The following is a 22,669-nucleotide window of genomic DNA, read 5'->3' on the forward strand; positions in this document are numbered from 1 at the left end:
TCCCAGGAATCGAACCATGGACCGTCTGTGTGCAAATCAGATGCGCTACCCTGAGCTACGGCCCTTTCCCAAATACCTAATGCATCCTCCTCCAAGGGGCGTCGATTTTGGTGTGTTTTAGATGCCAATTAAAAACATGTTTGTTCAGGCATTTCCTAACTGCTAATTATAAGATTTCAATGCTCAGTGTTTTGTCCAGCAGTCCGCTTCTTAATTTCTCTCGCTGGCATGTATTTTTGGCCTCTAGTCTTGTGATTATGGCTGCATACACACCAAAGAATCCTGGGAACTATAGTTTAAGGTTGCTGGGAGCTGCAGCTGTGCAATTCCCAGGAGTCTTTGGAGGACATCATGTGCTTTTAATAGATGGTGCGTATGTGGCCTGTGCGTTTTTTAGTTTACTTTCTAAACTGCAATATATGTTTTTTTCCAAGATGTTTTCAAAATGGTTTTTTAAGATGTTTTAGTGTCTTATCATTTGTTTGTCTGCTGCCCTAGGCTCTTCCTGGGAGGAAGGGCTGGATATAAATTTATATATGCACGCACACATATATAGCAGTCTATAAACTGATCAAATAAACAAAATTTTGTATGGCATTTTCACCAACATGCACATTTTTGGTACACCCTTTTACCTAGCTTGTGCATGTTTCTGTGCTTGTCTTCTTTTAAAAAAACTGCAATACAAAATTCAGAGGAGTGCGAATTTCAAAGGCTACCTGTGTTCCAGGTCATGCACGGGTGCAAGGAGTATAGATGAGGAAAAACAAATGAATTTACTCCCCCCCATCCCAAAATCAAGAGCCACTCCAAATGGGTTTGAAAACAGCTTTATTTCCACAACATGCACCTTTGCTCTGAAGATCTTGAATAGACTTTTATTTCTGCAAGTAACTTAACCATTTCCCACCTATGGAAGCATTGTTGTGACAGTGAGGATGTGTGTTGCTGGGTCCACATAGTCCAGTCTTTTGTTCTCCACAGTGTGTCAGCCAATTATCTCTGGAAACTCAGAATCAGAATATGAAAACTGAACCCCTGATATTGGTGGGTTGTCTCCACCACGGATGGAGACCTGTTGCTCTCCAGATGTTGCAGGACGCCAACTTGCACCAACGCTGACCATACTGGCATGGCAGCAGGGGCTGCTGAGAGTTGGCATCCAACAACATCTGGAGGACACAAGGTGCATTCTGGCCTTGGCAGATGTTTGCTCAGCAACATGCAATCAGAGGTAGACTGCCATGATGGCCATTGCCAGCAAGATCTATTATGAAAAACCTAAATACCTTCTTTTCCTGAGATATACATAAATGTGTACATGATATCAAAATTTATACATAAATATGCTATCCTGTCTCATACAAACATGCAGGAGCAACAAAGGGTTCTTTTCTCTTCTGTCAACGAAACTCTGCCTGAAGGGTGAATTTACAGTTTTAATCTGGCATTTGTTTTTTAAAAATGCCATCCTTGGAAGCATTCATAGATCACATTTGTGTCTCGTGAAGGAATTCAGGAGATGGGTTATAGATCCTGCTTTATCCCTGCAACAACCCTGCAAGGTAGCTAAGTCTGGAGACGCTGACTCGCCTGGGTCACTCTTTGTGCCTCTTTGGGGTGTGGGAGTGTGAAATTTTTCCAATTGTGAGTTCAGTTCTCTGCATTTTCACATCAGTTAATGAATATATATATATATATATATATATATATATATATATATATATATATATATATATATATATATAAAGTCCCCATTAAAAATCATCAGCATCTTAGTGAGAATTTCCCTACTATACAAAAACTGCAGTGTAATTTCTGCAAGCCATTTCTCCTACTCTAAGGCAACTTTGTGTGTTACCGTCGCCACTATATGTTGTCATTTTGATGTAGCAAATGCAATTTTTTGCACCTTCCTTTGCCGGAGAAATGCATTGCAAAATTCAGAGAAGGGCGATTTCAAAGGACGGCTGGGTTTTGGTTCATGAATTGTTTTGGAAAGTGCAGATTAGGGAGATTTGCCTTTAAACGCTAACTGAATTGAGTTTCTCTCCCAACCCTCTGTGTGTGTGGAAAAAGATGCCTTCAGTTGGGCATCAGGGTTTTGATATCAAGAAGCAATGTTTTGGTAGAAGTTAAGCTGTGCATAGATAGTGCTGCGTTGGGGGTTCATCTCTGCCAGACAAGAGGACAGTTGGATGTTGACATTCAAGGCTGTCGCTTCATCTCCTCCTCTTCTGACTGGCCCACTTGAAATGCATCTCCAGGCGAGGACGTTTCCCAGTTCTGGGGTTCTTCCCCCAATGGCTCCTGCTCAACGATCCAGTCCCGCTCCCAGGGGATATTCGGATGCCGTTCCCTTTAAGCGCTGGGGGAGGCGAAACCAAAAATAGATTGAGTGAGGTGGGGTTGGATGGTGAAAAGAGATTCAGCAGGTACTTGGCACTTAGAAAGAGAGGGAGATGCTGTTGGTCCATTGAAAGATTCTAAGATCCATTAATTTCAATCGGTCTACTATGAGTATGTCTAATGTGGGATGCAACCTTAAGTTTGGAAAAAATAGGAGAAGGTAGGACCAACCCCGTATTGACTCCTCCCCTTGATCGCAACAGGCTCCGCCCCAATGTGTCAAAAGCTGCTGGTCCTGCCCCTATGCACCAGAAGCTCCACCCTTTGAATCTGCCTTTTATTATTTATTTATTTATTTATTTATGAAATTTGTGAGTCGCCCATCTGGCTGGTAAACCAGCCACTCTGGGCGACGTACAAGATAAAACATTGTAGTGAACATTAAAATTTTAAAAACATAACAGTAAAAGCCTAACCCATCCCAAAAGCCTGCCTGAAGAGCCAGATCTTTAAGGCCCGGCGTAAGCTCAACGTAGAAGGGGCATGGCAGGGATCATTTGGGAGATAATTCCATAATGTGGGGGCCACTATTGAGAAGGCCCTCTCTCTGGTCCTCACCAGCCTAGCTGTTTTGACCGGTGGGATCGAGAGAAGGTCTTCTGAGGCTGATCTTGTTGAGCGGCATCCCTGACGATGTTGGAGGCGCTCCTTCAGATAAATTGGGCCCAAACCGTATAGGGTTTTAAAGGTCAAAACCAACACCTTGAATTGGGTTTGGCAAGCAACCAGTAACCAGTGCAACTCCTTCAGCACTGGAGTGATGTGATCTCGCCGGCAGCTGCCTTTTATCAGGCGAGCCGCCGCATTCTGTACCAGTTGCAATTTCCGACCGTTTTCAAGGGTAACCCCACGTAGAGCGCATTACAGTAGTCTAGGCGAGAGGTTATTATTATTATTGTTAATATCCCACCCTTCTTCCCAGGAGGAGCCCAAGGCGGCAAACAAAAGCACTAAAAACATTAAAACATTAAAACAAACTTTAAAACGAAACATCTTCAAAAGTGCTACTTTAAAAAAGCTATGAAAACATCTTCTAAGATTACAAACATTTGACTGGACAGTGGCGGCTGGGGCCCATTTGGGATTGGTGAGTGGAAGGCGCGGAGCCCATACCGGAGGCGGAGCCAGAGCGAATGACAGGCGGAGCCAAAGAATTCTGGTTTTGTCCCTGCCCTTCTCTCTGGCTGAGCTCTACAAGGGGCAGTCCTGAGACTTAGGAGATGGAGGAGGATGCTGCCAGCCAGGGTCACCACTGGACTGACGCTAAGTAGGAAGGCAGGCAGATGAGCTTGGTGGGGGCGCGGCTCACTTGCCCTGATGGACAAGCCTCCCCTGCCTTCAGGCATCTTTCAAAACCCTGTGTTCACAGCCTCACCTGGGCTGTCCTGCGGAGATCACTGGTGGCTGGATCGGCAGCTTGGTGTTCTCCAGGGCAGTTCTCCTGTTCTCTTGTGATCTGAATCGGTCTAAGGGAACAAAAAAGCAAGCGCATTCTGGGGGAAGGATTTCTTGGTCTTCCTTCCAGGAGCAAAAGGTCTGATTTCCTCCTCTCCTACCCAAAATCCGAGCTGGGGTGCATCAGGCAACTTCGCCGTACAGTTTTGGGCGAATGCTGAAGATGCACCTCTTTACCCTGGCCTCTGACACCTGAGATGTATATTTTTAGGACTCGCCCTGTTTTGTGATTTGGGGTGGTTTTTAATTATTTTTAATGCTATGTTTTAACATTATTGTAACCCACCCTGGCCCTTTTGGGTGAAGGGCAGGTAGTTAATGATTATCATTATTATTAAGTATTCCCACCATGATTGAGGACTTGGGGAAATGTATGCGGGCCCCCAAAATACTAGCTAGCCTCCTGAGTCTTACTTCTCGCCCCCTATCTAGAGCAGGCCTTTGAACCATTGCCGCCAATTACAGATGGACTGCAAATCTCGGCAGCCAGCATGGCCAATGGTCAGGGACTGAGTTGGCTTTGGAGCATGCACAGAGTTGGCTTTAAAGAGATGTTTTAGTTCAGATCAGAGTTCAGGTCAGTAGGCAGAGCAAATCTAAGCCACACTACTCTGCCACTCACTATCTCTTACCTGAGGAGAGGGGTGGGGAACGGTGTGTTGTTTTTAGCTTGAGGGCCACATAAGCAACCATCCAGGGGCCACACGTGTCAGTGGCAGATGAGAACCAGAGGCAGAAGGTGGGTGGGGCCAAATGCAAAATGGAGCAACCAGTATGTCTCCTTCCAACCATGAAAAAGTTAATGGTTTCTACACACAAACCTCTATGGGTAAGGATGGCTGGGGGGGGCAATGACAGCATCCCAAGGGCCAGATGGAGAGGATGGGCCACTTTCAGCCTGAGCTCCCCACCTGTGCCTTAGGGCCAAATCTGTGCATTCTTTGCCCCTCCGTCCTGCCCGCCCCATTTTTGTGGCTGCCTTTGCCTACAAGAAGTTACTATTGCAAACTGATCTGCAGGAGGAATGGGTGTCACATTCCCTTATGGTAGAGCCGGCCCTGCATAAACAACCTTCTTTCCCCTTCCTGGAATGGGTTGCTCACCAGCGGTGCTCGGATATCCCTGGGAGCCGGAATTCGGTTGACCGACGGATCCCAATCTGCCACCAGACGATCCTGGGATCATTGGAAATCTCACAGGAGGTGCAGGGTTGAGCTGCAATGCGGAAATGAAACATTCTTACTTGGCAAGGGGGGTGGATAGCGAGGCCTGGGGGGGCATATTTGGGCCCTGACATTCCCTAACCCTGGTGGGGAAAGAAAGATCTGTCAATTTCCATTCTCCACATTCCTGCAACAATTTGTGATTAAAATTCTTTCACACTTTAATGTGAATTTCTCCTAATAAACACATTTTTGCCTGCAGTTTTGACTAATGTACACATTTTGGCAAGTAGTTTCTTCTCAGATAATGCCTTTCTGGATGTTATTGTTATTATGATGTGCCATTTTTATGCTCACTTTCCCCTTTCTGATGCACTTTTGTAAATACGTGTGCGACTTTTGAAGGATGGCTGTGTTTCGATCCTCATATTGTTTCGAAGAGTGCGAATTTCATAAATTCAGCTTGAAATGCGAACAGAATCGAATCCCCTCCCGTTCCTAATCCTTGCTGTAACTTGTACCAGCTCTACCTAGTTGCAACAGACTTCCCCTCCCCCGCTAGCTGGAGGTGGTAGGGTTTGAACCTGTGACCACATGCTCTACCCACTGAGCTGTGCTCCCTCCCGGCACCCCACTTTACCGTCAGGCAGGCCTGCTTGATTTGTTCCGTCTGCAGCTGCAGGGCCTCCTTCTCCTCGACCGTCTTCTGCCGCTCGGCGTAAAGTTTCTTGGTCTCCACTTCGTGGGCCTCCCGGAGGAGTTGCTTTTCCCGCTCGGCCTGCTGGTTTTGGGCGCTGAGTTCCCTCTCCTGCTCCTGGAGACTGTGGGCACAGCTGGCCTTCTGGCTGTGCAGCATGGCATTCTCCTGGGTCACGTCACTGACTCTCTGGTTGATCTGACGCGACAGCGACTCAAGCTGGTCTTGCACGGTGTTGGAGAGGGAGCGGAAGTCCTGCCTGGCGGTGCTGACCTGGTAACAGTCATCGTACTTGCTGGACAGGAACTGCTCCGTGGCGGACCTCAGGTTCTCGCGGACGGGGTCCAGCTTGGCCAGAACTTTGCTTTCCAGCTCCCGGTACTTCTGCACCCGGGTTTGTACTTCGAGTTTCTCGATCTCGCAGGTGGCTTTCTCCTTCTCGGCCCTCTTGGCTCTCTCTTGCAAGTCCTTGTTCTCCCGGGATAAGCTCTCCTGCGAACTTTGGGTCTGCAGCTGCAGAGCCGCCAGCTTTGCTTGCAGAGCTTCCAGTTTAGCTGGGGAACAATAGCGAACACGTGAGCACACAAAAAAGAGAGTCTGGAGGTAGAAATGGATCCGGTCTGTGTACAGTTTCACAGGCATTCAGCTGCAACTTATTACCAACCCAAACCCACACAAAAAATTATATATCTGTCATTTGTATGACCTTTGAAAAGCAATAATAATGGAGTCCTGTGTTTATGTTTTTAAATGAGTTGTAAGTCACTTGGAGACCTTTGGGTGTAACAAATGACTGATGATGAGATTATTAGGGGAAAGGCCATAGCTCAATGTTGGAACTTCAAAATACTATGAGCTGAACTCTGCTAGCACTTGAATGCCTCCTTAGCCTGCAATTCAGTGCACAAATACTTGGCACCAAGCCCCATTAAACACAGCAGGACTTACTTCTAAGTAACCATGCAGAGGATTCCACTGTAAATGTCATAGTGAAACCAAGTTGGTTTTGATTCTTCCATCATCATTTACTATTACTAGCCAAGAACGTCGGCTTTCTGGCAGTGTTCCCTTGCACAGTCTGAAATTAAGGGACTCCAGAAGCCTACTAAATTACAGCGGGTGGAGTTTGCAAGCTATATACTGTCATAAACTATATCTTTACATTTCTAATTACTTCTGAACAGGACATACTTCATTTGAATTCCTTCCTCTATTTTTGTTTTTAGTTCAACCCCCCCCCCACCAAAGTTCTCTTCCCAAAATTTAAGACAACTGGGTAAATTAGAGGATTACATAGATTTTTAATGTAAATAAACAACCATCACACTTTAAACATTAATTTAACATCTGTAACTTACAGAAATTATCCTCAGGCCTCTGGATCCAGGCAAGCCCCTTGTTTTCTGCATCCTTAAGCAGTCTCATGCTTCTTCTCACCCTCTTCTGATTACTTCTGGTTACACCCCTGAAAGATTCCTCTATAGACGGCTGAAATTGGTTTAAGGATTCAGAGTCATTTACTGTCCAAGGTGTAAGAGGTAGTTCTTCCATAGTATTTCTAGAAACATTGGAATTGTTTCCAGGTGTTTCAGATTCAGAGCCTTCAACATTTGAGAAATAGCAGCAGAGTCTTCTCCTCCTTCTTGGAAACCTTTTAAAGTTCAAACCAACATCATTTTCACTCGTTGGCTCTGTTGCAGAACCTTCAACGAGGAGTAAATCTCCTTTACTCTTATTTTCACCAGCTATATGCAAGGTTAGCAACTCCAGCTCTTTTGGCCTATCAGTTTTGCTTGAAGAAAAGCCACTTTTCACCACCTGTTCTTTTTGATTTAAGGTGCTCTTCAATTTCTCAGGAGAGTTCTTTTCAAGTGGGTCCCAAGGAAGAGTATCTTTCATATCATTCATAGCACTGTCTTGAGGTGGTGAGGAGGAACTTGATACATTATCAGGTAAAGCATCTTCCCAAGATCCAGGCTGGAATGCAGGCAGCTGTTGTCCTTTTCACTACTATGCTGTATACCATGTTTGTTTTCAGCAGTTTCATTCATAGATCTTGCATCCAAGACACTAGATCTGGAATCATCAAACATGGAAATTTCTGACTTGGGTGTGCTTTAGCAAAATGACATAAAAGAGAAATCTTCTGTCATCTCAGGAATTGGGCTCAAGAGAGGTTCCTTTGAAACTTTATCTCGTTGTCCACACAATGCTTTTGGCTCCTTTTTTCTCCTTCTCCTCTTTCCAAAAACCTTGTGTCTGGCAGCTATTGTCTTTTTAGAAGATTTTGTTGTAGTTTTTTCTTTTTGGAATTTGGTGGAGTTTTTGATTTTGGCAATGGAAGTACACTTGGCTCGTGTTTTGGTTGTGAGGGTAAGATCCATATCTTCTGTTTTATTGACACACTTCCTTTTAGCAGATGACCGGGTGTTTCTAACGGAAGTAGCCTGGAGTTCAGAAAAACTACTTTTCGTTTCTTCCAGATCAGAGTTGACAGCACATTCAGTAGTGGATACTACCTCTGTTGACTGCTGAAGAAGGTCACCATCATAAAAGTTTGGTTGGGACAAGGATTGCTTGACAGGAGTTATGCCAGGGTAACTTTTTTTCTGTTGAATTTGATGGACTGAACAAGGATTCTCCACATCTACACAAAAAGTCAGAGTCTAGCTCTCTGTTGCATACCTTCATTTCGTCTGTTCGTTTGGTACTTCTTTCTATTTGCTGTGATTCACAGATTTTGAAGTCTGGTAGCACATCACTTCCTTCCTTTGTCCTTTTATCAAGATGTTTCTCCATGTCTTCAGTTAATATAGTTATAGCTGTTTTCTTCAGAACAGAATGAAGAGAACTAGAGGGCAACTGTCCTTTTTGTATGGGGGTAATGGGTGGCTTGGTTTCGTCAAATATTTCCAACCTCTGTTTTTCTGCAAATCCAACTTTCTTACAGCTTTGATGAGATGTAGCATTGATGCTTAATTCTGCACTGGCAGGTTGAAACTGGATACCACATGCACTCTCCGGTATGCCTGTAGATGCTTCCAAAGCTATGCATCCAGATCCCTTAGTACTTGCCAGCAAAATTGGCATGATCTTAGAAATAGCAGTAGTGCCAGTGAGAAGTTTCTGTGATGGATACAGAATACTGTGGGCATGATTATCAGCTGATGTCTCTCCATTCATGGATTTCTGATTTCAGTTTTCTTCAAAATGAACTCTCTTACATTCTGATGGCCAGGCTCTGTCCACTTTAGATTCCTCATACAGACTTGTATCAGTTTTCTTAGAGATGTCGGGTGTATTGATTGCTGCTTCCATGGTTTCTTCCAGTGGCTTAAAGGAGGCCTGGAAGGCAGCTATTTTATCCTTTAGCAAAGTGCTCCGACATTTAAAAGGACTGGCCTGAGATAAAGTAGCTTGCTTCTTTGTTCTCTTTTGGTAAGCAATGTATTGAATAAGAGAATTATTTTCTGGAGAACCCCGCAATCCAATTGTAGACCGTCGTCTAAATTTTGTTAACAAGCTCTTGGAGTCATACATACAACTTTATTATGGTCATAGACCCAAACAGTTTGTAAACAAATTTACCATGAATATATAATTATGTTCATTTAAAATAATTACAGGGATATAAACAATACCGTAGAATGAAAATACAGATAGGCCAAGCTGCAAAGATTTACATATATATGGACACCTTCATTTCTTGGCTTGTTGTAAATAAAAATTAAAATAATTAATGAAATCAGCAATACATATTGTGAACTTGATCTTTCCGTAGCGATTGAGCTACAAAAAGAAATTTAGCAACTGATTCTGTTAAAATTTTGTCTGTATCAGATAGAAGAAAATAAACTATTCTTTCTGGAGAACTATCTGAAAGACTACAAATAAAAGGTAAAATAAATTTGGGTCTTAGATTATTGTATATCTCACAGTTTAGTAAAACGTGTTCTAGAGTTTCTGGTATATTCAGATTACATATGCACTGACGGCTTTCTACGGGAATACCTTGATAGCGACCTGTTAGAAGAGCAGATGGTAAACAACTAAATCTTGCTCGAGAGAACAAGAATCGATAGTGTGTAAAAGTTAGCTCTTCCAAATATTTTGCTGGGGACGGGAAGCAAAAGTTCAATTTAAAATGAAGTGGAGAGCACGATGTTTGTGCCTTGGAGATTAAATACTGGTAGTCTAAATCTTTAATTCGTTGAATTATTACCGATTTAGCCAGGGCAAAGTCCCATGATGATAGAATTTCAAGGGATAAACCCAGATAATTTAGTTTTTCGCTAAAGGACTTTGTCCAAGAGCTGACAAAAGGGTCTTTCCAAATTAGGTGTGAGAATCCTAAAGGAGGTTCAGAATAGGCTGTCTTGAGCCAAAAGGTGAAAGCCTGGATCCAAGCTGTGCATTCGATTGATGAAATTCCTGCCTCTAATCGAAGGCCAGCTGGAGAGGCACATTTTGGGAGACCGAAAATGGACCGAAGGAACCCTGAGAGCACTGGTTCTATTTTTTTATTAAAATCTATAATCCAAATTAGGATGCCATATAATAGTTGCGGCAGAATTTTTATTTTAAAGATTTTTAAAGCTGCAGGAATGAAACTGCCACCTTTGGTAAAGAAAAATCTAATGGTTGCTCTGGTAATATTATGTGCAGCTTGCAGTGCGACCCGAATATGATGATTCCATGAAAGTGTAGAGCAAAATGTTATACCTAAATATTTATATTTATTAACCTGCTCAAACACTTTGTCTTTTATTTTCCATGATATTTGCAATCGTTTTTTTGAGAAGACCATTAGTTTGGATTTATTATAGTTGATAATGAGGAAATTTTTTTCACAGTAGGATATAAAAATTCGGAGGAGGCGTTTGAGACCGATTTCTGGAAAGGACATCAGAACCGTGTCATCAGCATAGAGCAGCAGGGGGCAGCACACTCCTGCAATATTAGGCGAGTGTAGATTTTCTTTGTGGCATTTATCATTTAAATCATTAAGGAAAAGATTAAATAAGGAGGGCGCCAAAACACAGCCTTGGCGTACCCCTATATTTACAGGAATAGAACTGGTTAAATTTCCATTTGTTCCATATCTTACTCTCATCGAGGTACACTGATAGAGTTGTCTTATCAGAAGAAGCAATCGCTTGTCTATTGAGGTCATATTCAATTTTGCCCATAAAAGGTCTCTGGGTACTGTATCGAAGGCCATTTTAAGATCCATATAAGCGACATATAAGCCTCTTTTTGTGTCACTCATATATTTTTCTGCCAAGAATTTTAATATTAGGCAGTGATCGATTGTAGATCTTTTTTTGCAAAAGCCTGCTTGCTCATTGCCTAAGATATGTTCCTCTTCTAGCCAGGTTTGAAGTCTGACATTTAGGTGGCTTGCATATACCTTACCCACAACAGAGAGGAGGCTGATGGGTCTATAGTTTACTGGGTTGCCTCTGTCTCCTTTTTTGAATATTGGTATAATCACAGCTTCTAGCCAGATTGAAGGAATTTTTCCAGTCATATTAATTTGTGTGAAAAGAGATGTAAGAAGAGGTGCCCACCAATGGATATTATTTATTAGCATTTCGGGAAGAATTTCATCAACTCCTGGGGCTTTTCCTCTTTTAAGATTTTTAATCAGAGTTTCTATCTCTTCTTGCTCAACTGGGGGCCAGTCAGGTATGGAATCAAGGCTCACTATGGGTGAAGAATTATAAGGCTTATCCTTGTAATTTGAAAACTGAATAGAAAAATGGTGCTCCCAAATTTTGGGGGAGATATTACAGTGCGAATAAACATTTGATCCTAAGACATTAGTGACTAAGGCCCAGAATGCCTTAGAGTTATTATTTAAGGAAGCGTTTATTAGCGCATTCCAGCTTTTTTGTTGTACCAACATTTCTTTATAAGCGATTACCTTTTTATAATTCCTTTTCGCTATGTAATACTCAGGCGGAAGGGTGTTTATTTCTGCTTCTCTGTAGATGTGGTATATATTTCTTAAAGATTGTTTGGCATCCTTGCATTCTTTATCAAACCATTTTGGGTGATTCGAGGGTTTTAGGGTGCCCGGATGTTTTGGTACCTTCAAGGATTTTTTTAGATCTAGACACAAGGAAGAGAAATCTGCTAAAGTTTCAGATATTATGTTTGAGTTTATTATTTGGTTCCTGAGTGTGAGAGCCAATGGGGATGTTAGAAATCTTTCAAACTTGGAAATAGTGCTAGGATTCCAGAGGGCTCTTTTGTAGAAGGGGGAAGATGTTAAATTTCTCCTTGGGGAGAATTCCTGGGTAGTATGATCAGCATTTAGAGTAAGATTAAATAGTAGAGGGAGATGGTCACTCTCTACCCTGTCCCCCACCATAAAGTTGGTAATATATGGGAGCAAAATAGGGGATGACAGCACATAATCTATTACACTGCTACCTCGCCCAGAGATGAAGGTGTACTCCGCAAGATTATCTACACCCTCATGGCCATTGAGAATCTCCAGGTTTAATCGAGTTGATAATTGGATCAGACATATCCCGGCGTAATTAATCTTTTGGTCTTTGGAATTTCTGCTATAACGTGGTATTAGATCATCGGTATCAGTGTCTACCCATAAGGGGGATAAAGTCATGATGTCATTGTTTGGGCCTATTCTTGCATTTAGGTCTCCCATGATTAAGAAATATGCTTTTGGATATTTTTGTTCCAGACTTATAATATAATTTTCCAGTTGTTGCCAAATAGATGCTGTTTTGTTCTTAAGCGTGGATGGAGGGATGTATACATTTATTATTAGAATGGATATATTATTAAGTACTAACAGAGCTGCTATTGCAATATTATCACAAAAGTTAAGTTTCTTGATTTTTACATCTAATCTAGAGGAGACCAAAATTGCTAGACCAGCTTTAGACCTTCCCCTGTTTGATTCCGATTTGGCAAATACTTCTAGGGTTGAAAACCCCTGTAAGACTATACTGTTGGAACTCCAGGTTTCTTGGATACATATCACATCTAGTGATCTCAAAAATTCTACACAATCAGGACAATCTAATTTTGAGATCCAGCCGGCAACGTTCCAGGAGGCAATTTGTAGCTGGTTAAATGTTTTATTACCAGTTTCAATTTTATTGGGGCACAGTTTATCTTCCGGGGGGCTAGTGTTTTTCAACCTAGGGTGAGAAATAATTTATTGTGTTTCTTTATTTGGGGATAAAATTTGGGTTTTAGATGCTAAAGGATAAAATTGTCAAATTGGATATGGGGTTTCGTGAACGATTGCTTCACATGTTGAACTGGGTCTGCATACATTTGAGTAGCTTTTTGGTGGTTCATTTGATATTATTTTAGGGGATATGGAAGAAATTGAGGAAGCATCCAAACTAGGAAATGTGGTAGTAATGGGTGACTTCAACTACCTGGACATAGACTGGCCGTATATGTGTTCCAGTCATGACAAAGAAGCAAAGTTTCTAGATATTCTAAATGACTATTCCCTAGACCAGTTGGTCATGGAACCGATCAGAGGGACGGCAACCCTGGACTTAATCCTCAGTGGGGACCGGGACCTGGTGCGAGATGTAAGTGTTGTTGAACCGATTGGGAGCAGTGACCACAGTGCTATTAAATTAAACATACATGTAAATGGCCAATTGCCAAGAAAATCCAACACGGTCACATTTGACTTCAAAAGAGGAAACTTCACAAAAATGAGGGGATTGATAAAAAGAAAGCTGAAAAACAAAGTCCAGTGGATCACATCACTCAAATGCTTGGAGGTTGTTTAAAAACACTATATTAGAAGCTCAACTGGAGTGCATACCACAGATCAGAAAAGGTACCGCCAGGGCCAAGAAGATGCCAGCATGGTTAACGAGCAAAGTCAAGGAAGCTCTTAGAGGCAAAAAGTCTTCCTTCAGAAAATGGAAGTCTTGTCCGAATGAAGAAAATAAAAAAGAACACAAACTCTGGCAAAAGAAATGCAAGAAGACAATAAGGGATGCTAAAAAAGAATTTGAGGAGCACATTGCTAAGAACATAAAAACCAACAACAAAAAATTCTATCAATACATTCAAAGCAGGAGACCATCTAGGGAGGCGATTGGACCCTTGGATGATAAGGGAGTCAAAGGTGTACTAAAGAACGATCAGGAGATTGCAGAGAAACTAAATGAATTATTTGCATCTGTCTTCACAGTGGAAGATATAGGGCAGATCCCTGAACCTGAACTAACATTTGCAGGAAGGGATTCTGAGGAACTGAGACAAATAGTGGTAACGAGAGAGGAAGTTCTAGGCTTAATGGACAATATAAAAACTGACAAATCACCGGGCCCGGATGGCATCCACCCGAGAGTTCTCAAAGAACTCAAAGGTGAAATTGCTGATCTGCTAACTAAAATATGTAACTTGTCCCTCGGGTCCTCCTCCATGCCTGAGGACTGGAAAGTGGCAAATGTAACGCCAATATTCAAAAAGGGATCCAGAGGGGATCCCGGAAATTACAGGCCAGTTAGCTTAACTTCTGTCCCTGGAAAACTGGTAGAAAGTATTATTAAAGCTAGATTAACTAAGCACATAGAAGAACAAGCCTTGCTGAAGCAGAGCCAGCATGGCTTCTGCAAGGGAAAGTCCTGTCTCAGTAACCTATTAGAATTCTTTGAGAGTGTTAACAAGCATATAGATAGAGGTGATCCAGTGGACATAGTGTACTTAGACTTTCAAAAAGTGTTTGACAAGGTACCTCACCAAAGACTTCTGAGGAAGCTTAGCAGTCATGGAATAAGAGGAGAGGTCCTCTTGTGGATAAGGAATTGGTTAAGAAGCAGAAAGCAGAGAGTAGGAATAAACGGACAGTTCTCCCAATGGAGGGCTGTAGAAAGTGGAGTTCCTCAAGGATCGGTATTGGGACCTGTACTTTTCAACTTGTTCATTAATGACCTAGAATTAGGAGTGAGCAGTGAAGCGGCCAAGTTTGCTGACAACACTAAATTGTTCAGGGTTGTTAAAACAAAAAGGGATTGTGAAGAGCTCCAAAAAGATCTCTCCAAACTGAGTGAATGGGCGGGAAAATGGCAAATGCAATTCAATATAAACAAGTGTAAAATTATGCATATTGGAGCAAAAAATCTGAATTTCACATATACGCTCATGGAGTCTGAACTGGCGGTGACTGACCAGGAGAGAGACCTCGGGGTTGTAGTGGACAGCACGATGAAAATGTCGACCCAGTGTGCGGCAGCTGTGAAAAAGGCAAATTCCATGCTAGTGATAATTAGGAAAGGTATTGAAAATAAAACAGCCGATATCATAATGCCATTGTATAAATCTATGGTGCGGCCGCATTTGGAATACTGTGTACAGTTCTGGTCGCCTCATCTCAAAAAGGATATTCTAGAGTTGGAAAAGGTTCAGAAGAGGGCAACCAGAATGATCAAGGGGATGGAGCGACTCCCTTACGAGGAAAGGTTGCAGCATTTGGGGCTTTTTAGTTTAGAGAAAAGGCGGCTCAGAGGAGACATGATAGAGGTGTATAAAATTATGCATGGCATTGAGAAAGTGGATAGAGAAAAGTTCTTCTCCCTCTCTCATAATACTAGAACTCGTGGACATTCAAAGAAGCTGAATGTTGGAAGATTCAGGACAGACAAAAGGAAGTACTTCTTTACTCAGCGCATAGTTAAACTATGGAATTTGCTCCCACAAGATGCAGTAATGGCCACTAGCTTGGACGGCTTTAAAAGAAGATTAGACAAATTCATGGAGGACAGGGCTATCAATGGCTACTAGCCGTGATGGCTGTGCTGTGCCACCCTAGTCAGAGGCAGCATGCTTCTGAAAACCAGTTGCCGGAAGCCTCAGGAGGGGAGAGTTGCTCTTGCACTCGGGTCCTGCTTGCGGGCTTCCCCCAGGCACCTGGTTGGCCACTGTGAGAACAGGATGCTGGACTAGATGGGCCACTGGCCTGATCCAGCAGGCTCTTATGTTCTTATGTTCTTAACTTGTGCTCTGTGTGCAGGAAAGTCCCAGGTTCAATTCCTGGCATCTCCAGGTAGGGCTAGAGAGTAGCTGCTGCCAGTCAGTGTAGACAATACTGAACTCGCGGGAACCTTGCTCTGACTCAGTAGATGGCGGCTTCCTCTCTTCCAAACAGAGCAGTGTGAGATGATAGTCCTACACCGACCAGGCCCATTGAAGTGAACAGGTTCATTGATTTCAGTGCATGCAGCCCGTCATATCCAAATGCATCATGGAGGATTATTTAAATATACATTCATCACAAAATGCTACTTTAAAAAAATCATATCTGTGTGTGCATTTCTAAATGCATTTATCCTAAAATACAGAGTTTTTAAAGACATTTTGCAGCTAAGAACTGTGTCACAACATTCAGAGAAGTGCAACATCTGAAAGATAATTAGATTGCGATCCCTCCAGATCTGGAATGGGGTCCTGTTTTGGCCTGGTGGGACAGATGGCTATCTGTCCCCACCCCCATGGGCCAACTTGGGCAGGTGGGCAGGGCAACCCACCTGTCAGTCACCTGACATCATGGTGACATCAGATGATGAATAGGTGGGCTGTTCCACCCACCTGTCGAAACCCCTTGTGCAGCACGTCCCACGTTCCAGCTGGTAGCCGGGCACTTGGGAGCCACCACAGAAGAGTCTGTGCCAGCCGGATGGTTGGCAAAGTGCCAGGAATAGGGCTGGCAATGCTGGTTTCTACCGGGATCGGTTGCCCAGTTGAGTCCCCCATGGGGAGCTCAGTCTTGCAGCCGATCTATGCTGATACGACATCAAGGGCTGGGCAGGTGTGCGCTGGTTTGGGGGAAACAGCCTTGCTAGGCAAATTGGCCGGACCAAATTTGGTCCACGAGCCAGGGGTGTAGTGAAGAGGTGCTAATGAGGCCAGCTCGCTTAGAAAACAATGAAGCAAGTGAACTTCTCATCCATCCTTTGCTGAAGGCCAGGCTGATGCTCTTTGCCCATTGACACAAGTGTAAATAAGGACACTTCTGTACAACGGACTACTGAAAACTACCAAAACCTCTCTCTGGCTGATGTATATAGGGTGGCCAACTTACTGAACACAGCTGGTGCTCCTATGCCTTTGGCTGCAGCATAGAGATCAATGGGATCAGGGCTGCAGATCGCGCCTCTTACGGACGCACAGCTACAGGGGGATGACTGAAAAGCTGGCAGTGTTGGCTGAGATGGGTGTGCCTTGCACACTGACCCCGAAAACCATTTCCTTTCTTTATGGCCAGTAGAAAGGAAGCTGGTGGTGTTTTTGTGGTGTGCCTGTGTGCTTTTAGGCATCCTGGAAAGATAAAAAATGGGAGTGGAATGATTTCCTAGCGACAGCGAGGAGAAAATTGGGGAAAAGGAGGCTGTTGCTCCCCTTCTGATGAAGCTGAATGCTGGAAAATTCAGGACTGGCAAACGTAAGTGTTTCTTCACACAGTGCAGAATATGGAATCTGGTTCCACAGGAGGAGGAGGTGGCTAACAATCGCTACTAGCCAGCCACAATGGCTTCCACTGCCAGAGGAAAGTGTGCCTTTGGATGCCAGGCGCTGGGAATTGCAAGAGGGGAGGGTTGCTATGGTGTGACCCACCAGCAGCCTGCCAGCTTTATTTGCCCAGAGGCCTAGATATGCATCTCAAGATAGATGCAATGAAGTCCTACTCAGAGCAGAGCCACTGAAATGAAAGAGCTTTAGTCATGTCTGTGAGTTTCAGCTAGTATATACCAGTTTGTGCCAGGGGTCTTTCAGCTAGAGATGGGCAAATCCATCAATTCTGGTTTCTCATTCTGCCACGTCCCCATTTCCACAGCAGTGTGCAATGCATTTATTTCAAAATAAAGTCCTCATGAAAATTCATGCAAGTTTTCATGCCAATTTCTCCTGATCCACCCTTTTCTGTATGCCCTTTTGCTGAATACAGTTTGCCCATTTTCCCCAAACATAATGCATTTTCAGTATGTTGTTTTGCATGTTATTTCCACTAATATGTGCATTGTGTTAGCACACATTTTACCCTAATATATGCATTTTTGGACACATTCTTTGGCTGGGGAGCCGTGTTGCAAAATTCAGAGGGGAGCGAATTGAACGCTTGGTATCGTTTTGGAAAATGCAAACTTGGTAGGTGCACCTTTAAAGGTGAACTGGATCAGATTTCTCCCCTGTGCCTAGCTAGCAACCCTCCCCCCCAAAAAAATCAATGACATTTTAGGGAAGCATAAGCCTCGCCCTGGGCTAGGATTGCAGCTTGGGACAAAGGGCAGGCAGGAGGGGGGGGGCTGTCAGTCCTTACCTGCATATGTAATATTCAAAAAATGCAAGTTGAAAGTGCACTCACGGGCCACCTGCTGGACCATTGTGTCTTGTCTGCGGAGTTCCTGCACCTTTGTCTGGAGGGAGATTGAGAGATGATTAGGACTGAATTATTCTGCTTCTCTCAGTGTCTCACTTTTAAAATCTTAAATTCAGTTCACCATCTTTCCACATGTGAATTTGTGAATTTTGTGAATGAAAAAGCCTCATGAAAATTCGCCAGCATTGTTGTGCAAATTTCTCCTACTGAACACATTTTTTGTGGGCAGTGTTGACCCATGTACACATTTTTGCCAGCAACGTCTTGTCGCGTAAATGCTTGTTTGCATGTTACCTTCACTCATATATATTCATTTTCATGCACACTTTCCCCCTGATGTATGCATTTTGGTAAACGTCTGGTTGGCGAGCGGCGTTGCAAAATTCAAACGAGTGCAAATTTCAAAGGATGGCTGAGTTTCGGTTCTCATTGTTTTGGGAAGTGCGAATTTGGTAGATTCAGCTTGAAATACGAACTGGATTGAACGCCGTGCCCATGCCTAGTTCCAACTGTATGAGTTTTAAGAGATTAATATATTAAATCAGCGTAATATATATAAAGAAATCTATAGCTGAAAAGCAAAAAGCACATGGGGTTACCTCTGTTTTGCTCACAGCAGACCCATCACAATTAATAGGCGTAGGCTAGTCAAAGAGGTCTACTCTAAGACTGGATACAACCCACTAGATTCATTCTTGGATGCTTTGTGTCAGAAGAGGCGTAGCCTCACCTGTGTGATGGCGACCCTGCCGTTCAGCAGGGAGAAGACAGGCAGATTTGAGGTGTCATAGAAAGGCAGCCAATAGTTAGGAACATAAGAAGCCATCTTGGACAGAGTCAGACCAGTGGTCCATCTAGCTCAGTACTGCACACACTGACTGGCAGCGGCTCTCGAGGGTTTCAGGCAGGGGACATTCTCAGCCCTACCTGGAGATGGCGTTGGAGACTGAACCTGGCACCTTCTGCATGCAAGGCAGGGGCTCTACTCACTGATCTATGGCCTTTCCCCATAATTAATTTTTAGTGGGTTTGTATATTCCTGGATTTTTATGGAGGGATATGGAGCTGCTTGTGGGGTTCTCTGCCTCTGGTGAAAAAAATATTGTGACCAGATTTGTATGCTGTGTCCCTTGACTTTGGAAGGGGACACCATTTGCTGCTCAGTCGTGAGACCCCAAATGTTTCCAGCTGGCCTAGAAAAAGAAGCCAAGGAAGGAAGGGGTGGGTGCCTTTTCTGAGAATCTGCCCTGAAGAGGTGTGGTGGAGAAATTTGATTTAGTTCATATTGAAAGGTGAATCTCCTTAATTTGCACATGCACTGGAACCCAGCCATCCTTCTCTGAATGTTGCCGTGTGGTGCTCCAGGCACGGAACATGTACAGAACTGCGTATACCAAGGTAAAGGTGGGCATAAAAATGCACATTAGTGAAAAATAACGTACAAAAATGTATTGCACTAGGGGAATTGCCTTGCTGAAACCGGGCAACTCAGATGCTCCACCACTGAGCTATGCTCTTCCGCTGAGGGGGCTGCTCTCCTTCCAAGGAGCAGAGGCACGGGGCATCTGCCCTGTCTCCTCATCCCACAAGCCCTTTGGAGCGCTGACCCCCACCCCTCTGAAACTTGCCTTCTCATTGTTGCAGTTCTTCAGGCTGTTGTTGTGGCGGGCGGCCAGGTCCCGGTTCTGCCGGGTCTCCAGCCGGCTGGCGTTGAGGCTGCGCTGCAGGCTGCTGATCTGCTCGCCGAGGGCTTTGGCCTTGGCGTTGCACTCCGACAGCCGGCCTGTCAGCCCCTGCAGGTGCCTCTCGGTGCTCTCCTGGTTGTTGCCGTAGACCATGAAGAGCACCAGGCCCAGAATGATCAGGAACTGGATGAGCGAGAGGAAGAGGAAGAAGTACTTCACGTAGAAGCCGCAGTCCCGCTTGTTTGGGTTTTCCTTCGCCTCCAGGGCCAGCTTGGCCATGGCGTACGGGCCGTTCTCCATCGTCTCCAAAACTGCCTTGGTCAGCCTCACGGGTTCGCCTTTGGTTCTGCTGGGCGGGGACCCTGCCCTCCGAAATGTTTATGTTGCCTCTGATTAATACTTCCTCCTGCCTGTCTCCATCCTTCCTTGCCGGAAGAGCTCCTGGTTGTGGGTTATAACAACACAGCTAGAGAGAGGCTCGTTGCCGTTATCAGGGGAATTGGGGAAGGCCTTGTTCCCCTCTCCTTGTTTGCTTTTCCCTGGCCAACAGTAACACCCTCGTCAAAGGAAGGCTGAGCCGGCCTGTCCTTCACCAGCCAGGTCCCTGAGGGCCCTCTGAGTGACGTCAGCCAAGCAAGATGAGGCCGAAGCCTTCTTAGCACAGAAGCGGGGCCTTGGTGGGTGTTTGTGTGCACCATTCACTTCTCAGCACGGAAGCTAAGCAGGGCATTGACCCCGCAGCTTGCCTCCAATGTAGGGCTCGGGGAGAAATTCTGTTCAGTTCACATTTGCAGCTGAATCTATCGAAGTCGCACTTTCCGAAGCAACGTGAGGACCGAAATGGAGGCGACCTTCAAAATGTGCACTTAACTGAATTTTGCAATGCACTTTGCCGACCAAACAATGGTTATGAAAATGCATAGATTAGGGGAAAGTGCGCATAGATGCAAATATAAATAGTGAAAGGAAATACAGAAATTTGTAATAGGAGGAATTGCTTGCACAAATGAGTACCTCAGTCAAAACTGCAAACAAGGGTGTGATTAGTAGGAGAAATTTGCGCGGAAACACTGAAGCATTCTCATGAGGATTTTTGCAGCAGAAAAATGGAGAGCTGAATTTGGGACAGGAAAAAACTGCAATGGAAAGAACTTTCCATCCCTGCTCCAACTTCAGTCGTACTCCAAGACCCACTGAAATGAATCTGCATGGCTGACTTAGATCAGTTAATTTCATTTGGCCCATGCCAGTTTGGGGCACTGCCCTGCCAACCTCAGTCTGCCCCCACCCGCCTGACTTTCTAGTGACATCCAGTCCAGGAGGTAGTATCGCCTATCAGCATCTCAGGGTTGCTCCTTGTAGAACTCAGCAGGCAGGAGGGAGGGGACAAGCTGGCTCCGCCTCCCATTGGCTCTGGCCCCGCCTGCTGTTTGGACTCCCTCCCCTCCTGCTACCCCACCAGTCCCAATGGGCATCAGCCAGCACTGGCCTACTCTGAGTAAAATTTAGTTGAATATAACCCCATGCTTCACATCCAGCAGCCCATTCCCCCGCTCCCTTCCCAAACTGTAGCTACCTGGACAAAGGAGGCTGTGCGGTGTAGTGGTTAAGGACATCCAAAGAGCCTGTCTGGAGCAGGCCCAAAGGTCTACCATCCCATGGCCATTTCAAAATCTCATAAGCCAAAGAGGCCCTCTGACAGAAGCAACCCTCCTTACGCTCAGCAGCGTCTTGGAGAGATGAACCCAGTTCTGGGGCTTTCAGCAGAGCAGGAGTGATGACATCAGCTGCTGGAGTTTGAGGGCAACTGACGAATGAATGAGATGATAGTCTTTCGAGTTCTACTGTCGTTTGTGAGAGGTTGGCATAAAGGAGGCTAGATGCTTCTTTTCTTTAATGAAGTTCCGACTTCATGTCAGCATTTTGGGTCAATTCTATTGATTTAGGAGAGGAGATCCATAATGCTAATTTGGTTGTGAGTTTTGACATAGGATGCTACTTCCTCTGCCACAGGAGCAATCCTAATTGTTTCTATTCCTGCTGTAGTAAGAACAGTCTTATAAAATTAGTTGACTCAATAAATAATAGAACTGTATTCATTTTCTCCCAAAGAAATGTCAATGGTTAGGACTCTAAAAAAATGACTTTTCAGACAGTAATAAAACAAGATTCCCCCCAACCTAAAATAAAAACTCTTCCCAAGGGATTAAGGGAGAAATCTGATTCAGTTTGGATTTAACAAAAAACCATATGAGAACCAAAAAACAGCCATCCCTCCACCCTTGCACTTGTCCAAATTTGTGATGAAGTTCTCCATACAACCATACAAAAATGCACGGATTAGGGAAAAGCGTGCATGGGAAAGACCATATTAGTGAACATAGGATACAAAAATGCATCCTACTAGGAGCAATTGCTTGCAAAAACATGTACCTTAGTCAAAACTGCATACCAAAAAATGAGTTTATTAGCAGAAATTCACACCAAAATGCTGAAGAATTTCCATATGGATAGCAAATTGCTACAGAAATGTGGAGAACTGAATTTAAGATTGGAAAACAAGAAACAGAGGGATCTTTCTACCCTTAGCAATGCATAAATGGCCACCCTGTTCCTTGCAGGGAATGTGTTTCAGACCTTCAATAGCTTTAATTGCCATTCCTCCCCCAAAGTCTAAGGAGTAGAAGTCTGGTCAGCTCTGAGTTACTGTTGAACAATCGGATTTCATTTTCGGCTACTGCAGCTTCCTTTTCAAAGCTAGAAATAGCAAAAGTCAGCCACCTCCCTTACAGCCTGGGAGGGAAAACTCAGACAGTTCCTATAGTGTTTTGGGACACTCCACCTCCACACACCCAGGATCCTCCTCTATGAAGGG

At 44.1% G+C, this 22,669-nt stretch overlaps 2 protein-coding genes across 3 annotated transcripts in view; one reads left to right on the forward strand and one right to left on the reverse strand.

Annotated features, from left to right (window-relative positions):
• LOC133372951 (basigin-like) overlaps positions 1 to 22,669 on the forward strand; it is a gene marked incomplete at its 5' end in the record, with an annotated part of 80,424 nt that overhangs the window by 9,013 nt on the left and 48,742 nt on the right.
• On the reverse strand, positions 815 to 20,329 carry PLVAP (plasmalemma vesicle associated protein). 2 transcript variants are annotated; one of them, XM_061602213.1, is made up of 6 exons: positions 19,738 to 20,329; positions 18,095 to 18,146; positions 5,668 to 6,278; positions 4,968 to 5,079; positions 3,785 to 3,875; positions 815 to 2,368 (listed from the first exon to the last, which is right to left on the reverse strand). In XM_061602213.1, exons 1-6 carry the CDS (start codon positions 20,092 to 20,094, stop codon positions 2,362 to 2,364), a joined length of 1,230 nt encoding a protein of 409 aa, XP_061458197.1. In that variant the 5' UTR covers positions 20,095 to 20,329; the 3' UTR covers positions 815 to 2,361. The 2 variants fall into 2 exon arrangements, with proteins under 2 accessions (XP_061458197.1, XP_061458196.1); XM_061602212.1 differs by having other exon boundaries at positions 18,050 to 18,146; positions 19,738 to 20,328.

This window comes from Rhineura floridana, chromosome 18, assembly GCF_030035675.1.
Source record: "Rhineura floridana isolate rRhiFlo1 chromosome 18, rRhiFlo1.hap2, whole genome shotgun sequence".
Lineage (NCBI taxonomy): Eukaryota > Metazoa > Chordata > Lepidosauria > Squamata > Rhineuridae > Rhineura > Rhineura floridana.